Source organism: Leptonychotes weddellii, chromosome 13 (assembly GCF_054177405.1).
Source record: "Leptonychotes weddellii isolate Sample4059 chromosome 13, ASM5417740v2, whole genome shotgun sequence".
Classification (NCBI taxonomy): Eukaryota; Metazoa; Chordata; class Mammalia; order Carnivora; family Phocidae; genus Leptonychotes; species Leptonychotes weddellii.
Window position 1 is genome coordinate 75,700,773 of NC_138381.1, and position 3,257 is coordinate 75,704,029.

Consider the following 3,257-nt stretch of genomic DNA (forward strand, 5'->3'; position numbering starts at 1 on the left):
GAAGTACAGTGAGAGAAAAGGTCTCCACTTCCACAGCGTGTCCCATGCTCCCTCAGCCCCAATACCACCCAGCCTGGATTCCCAGCCACCAGTTTTAACCCCCTCACAAAATCCAAAACAGATTATGAGAAAAGTTCAATATAATTTATTAAATAATTCCCGAGGGCTCCTTGAAGGAGCATTAACAGTTCTCAATACAATAAAGCCAATAAATTAACATCGGCGCCTCGTCCTGTGTTCACAGAGGCGTAACGAGGATAAGATCTAAGTCTGCAGAGGAAAAACATCCTGTAAATACCAAGAGTGATAACAATGACCTAATCTGAGATCTTTTCAAGTGAATTCACACATTTATACCTCAGTCCTCCCAAGACTAGCCCATCTGGGGATTCATTGAGATTATTCATTGGAATAATTTACTTTGGCTGTCAGTGATGGTGTCTCAAGGTTTCATACATGTCCGCCGTTCCAGAAGGAATAGGTTTAGCCAGATGGCCTTGCATGACCTGCTGGGGTCCCGGGTTCAGTGATTTAAGCACATGGCCCAGGCACGCCGAGAACTGTTGTAAAATCGTCAAGATGAAGCTTTTACTTTCAAAGGTATCTGCAGGCACAGAAACTTCTGTTTCTGGCTCGTGTTGAAATTTGAGTTTGTCGAGCTGTTCTATGATTTTATTGATAATGTTCTTATCTGATAATGGCCTGATCGCCCTGAAATAAGGCAGGATGGCTGAACTGTTGATGCGTGGTGGTTGGGAGTCAGAGGTGAGACACGGCAGCAAGAAATGGTTGGATTCCGGCACCCCCATCTCTTTCTTCAGCTGTGGAATGAGGAGGAGAAATGGCTGAGCATTAGGTTTGCAGTAACACCTAGAAGCCCCAATGCTAACATTTGAATGCTCCCTCTGTGATGGGTGGGGGGCAGGGCGCTTCCCCCTGCCATCTCTTGTTGAGGCTGTGGTCATCACTATTTCCCTTCTCAGAAGAAACTAAAGCTCCGTCGGTTTGCGAAGTTGGCTCAAGATCAAGTGGCAGGCCCAGAATTCTAACCCATGTCAGCAGCAATCCCAAAGACTATGCCAGTAACCACTGCTCCATCCTGCCTCCCCGGCCCATCTGCCCAAGGCCTTCACAGCCCCCTGGGATCTTCTCTTCGCTGCTCAGGGCCTCAGAGAGCTGGGGAATAGGAGAACATCTAGGTTTCCATCCTGCTTCTTATTCTTTGTGACTCTGGGTTAAAGCCAATATATCCCCAGCTCACGTATGCATGTCTGGCAAGGCCTCCAAGATGCCGCGGAGAGTTTTTCCAAAATTACCATGGACTCCAGACCAGGCCCTCTCCTGTCCCTCTTCCTAAGGACTAAGAGCTTTTGGGTTCACCTGAAGTGCTAAGAACACCTCACCAGCCTGAACTGCCTAGTCACCTTGGCCGGTAACTAAGCGTCTATAAAAACCAAGGCGAGGGTTTACATGTCAGGGTGGAAGGGAAGGGCAAGGCCAATTTCATGAGTTGTTTCCAGGTTTTGGTTTTTATTTGTTTAATCAAAGCTGCCTACGAGGTTCTATCTTGATCACAACTCTGAGAAAATGAGAGTATTCACATTTATTCAGCCTCAAACTTTCCTCCCAATGGGGTTGGGCTCAGAAGAGCCTCTGGTAGAAGCAGTCTGGGTCCTAATTAAACAATGAAGTAGTATACAAACAGACACCCAACTTGTTAACTGCCCTTCTTTGCAGTAAGAAAGACTCTCTGTGACCCAGGTGAGGATTTTAACGTCCTGAGTTCACTGAGACCTCATTTACAGCTTAGGTTGACATTCGCTGCTCCCTAGCAGGCTCCTAAATGGTCAGGCAAGATGGCCCGTCTCTAGGGATGTGCTTCAGGTAGGAAAATCCACGTCATATTACTGTGAACCAAATATGTTAGGGATGAACAGACCTACTAAAGCAGATCCTATAGTACATGAGAGGTTGTTGAATTTCAGGCTGTCTGGGCTAATCTCTGCCTCCGACCCTCATAAAAAGTCCATCATAGCCCGTCTCATTGTTCCCGTCCCTTTCTGGGGTATGCACAGCCCTAGGTTCAGGTCTGAAAAGAGGAGGCTTCTTCTGGGGGCAACAGAAGGCATTTTAAAGAAATGACCCAGAAAAGAAATCTGTAGTATACTTACGTAGTCTTCCAAAAGTCCCTTCGACAAGGGCTGTAATTCCAAGATGATTTTCCGCACATCACTTGGTTGTAGCTGATGGATGGGCACCGTCTGGGAGGTCAGTGAAGTTTCCATGAAGCAGAGCAGGAACAGGGCAAACCTGGCGGGTCCTGGCGAAAGAAAACGATGCTGTGAGACACATGATCAGACACGCCGTGCCCACCCCAGCTGCCACCACCCCTGGCTGAGCCCCTCCAGAGTCTTCCCCTCTTTTTGAGGAGACAAGACCATGCTCACGAACGGGGCGGTGGGGCCCGGTAGTACCTGCGTGGGAGAGCATGGTGAGTGCACGAAGCCTGCTTTGGCAACAGCTTCTGGAGTCAAATGTGCTCGCCATGGTCCTCAGGAGATATATAAAGGGCCAGATGTGGGGGAAAAGAATGATCAATGTCCCCCGCCCATGGCAAAATCATTGATCAGCTTTTCTCCAGAAAACACTCAAAATTCTGCAGCCCGAGTTTGGGCGAAATCAGGGCTGGAAGGAAGTGCTGAGGTTACCCTCAAGGCAGATGCCTGACTCAGTACAAACACACACAGGAAGGCACACACATCTCTGCCATTTCTTCTGGGAAAAAAGCTTATTGATATGACTAGAAGAAATTTCATAGCCCAGATTTGACAGGCATAACTCCCCAGGAACAGGTGATTTACAGGAGTTAAGGGCCAGTGCCCCATAGGGAGTTTCTGGGGAGGGTCACAGTGAGTGTGCGTAGGTGTCAGGGGGGCATGAGGTTTTCAAAATGTATTACCTTTGTAAATTTCTGAAGCAAGCCCATGCCAGGGTGCAGGTTGGCCCCGATAACCACTGTGAATGTGGTGAGTCAAAGGCTCACTCATCTCCACTCTGTTTGGCCTTGAACATCATTGGATTCTCAAGTGTGCCTGGCAACAGCAAGGCCTAGAACCAGAATCTGTGCTACAGAGTGATTTGTTGAAGGCACTTATTCCTATTTTGAGTGCCAACATTGACCAGGAACTCTTCTAGGGTCTTAGGAATGGTGGCAAAGAAGTTAAACAAAGTCTCGGCCCTGATAAAGCTGGTGTTCT

At 48.0% G+C, this 3,257-nt stretch overlaps 1 protein-coding gene across 1 annotated transcript; it reads right to left on the minus strand.

Annotated features, from left to right (window-relative positions):
* Positions 1–428: 428 nt before the first annotated feature.
* Positions 429–2,490, minus strand: IL31 (interleukin 31). The gene is made up of 3 exons (XM_006746532.2): positions 2,475–2,490; positions 2,172–2,320; positions 429–821 (listed from the first exon to the last, which is right to left on the minus strand). Exons 1-3 carry the CDS (start codon positions 2,488–2,490, stop codon positions 429–431), a joined length of 558 nt encoding a protein of 185 aa, XP_006746595.1.
* Between the last annotated feature and the right edge of the window lie 767 nt (positions 2,491–3,257).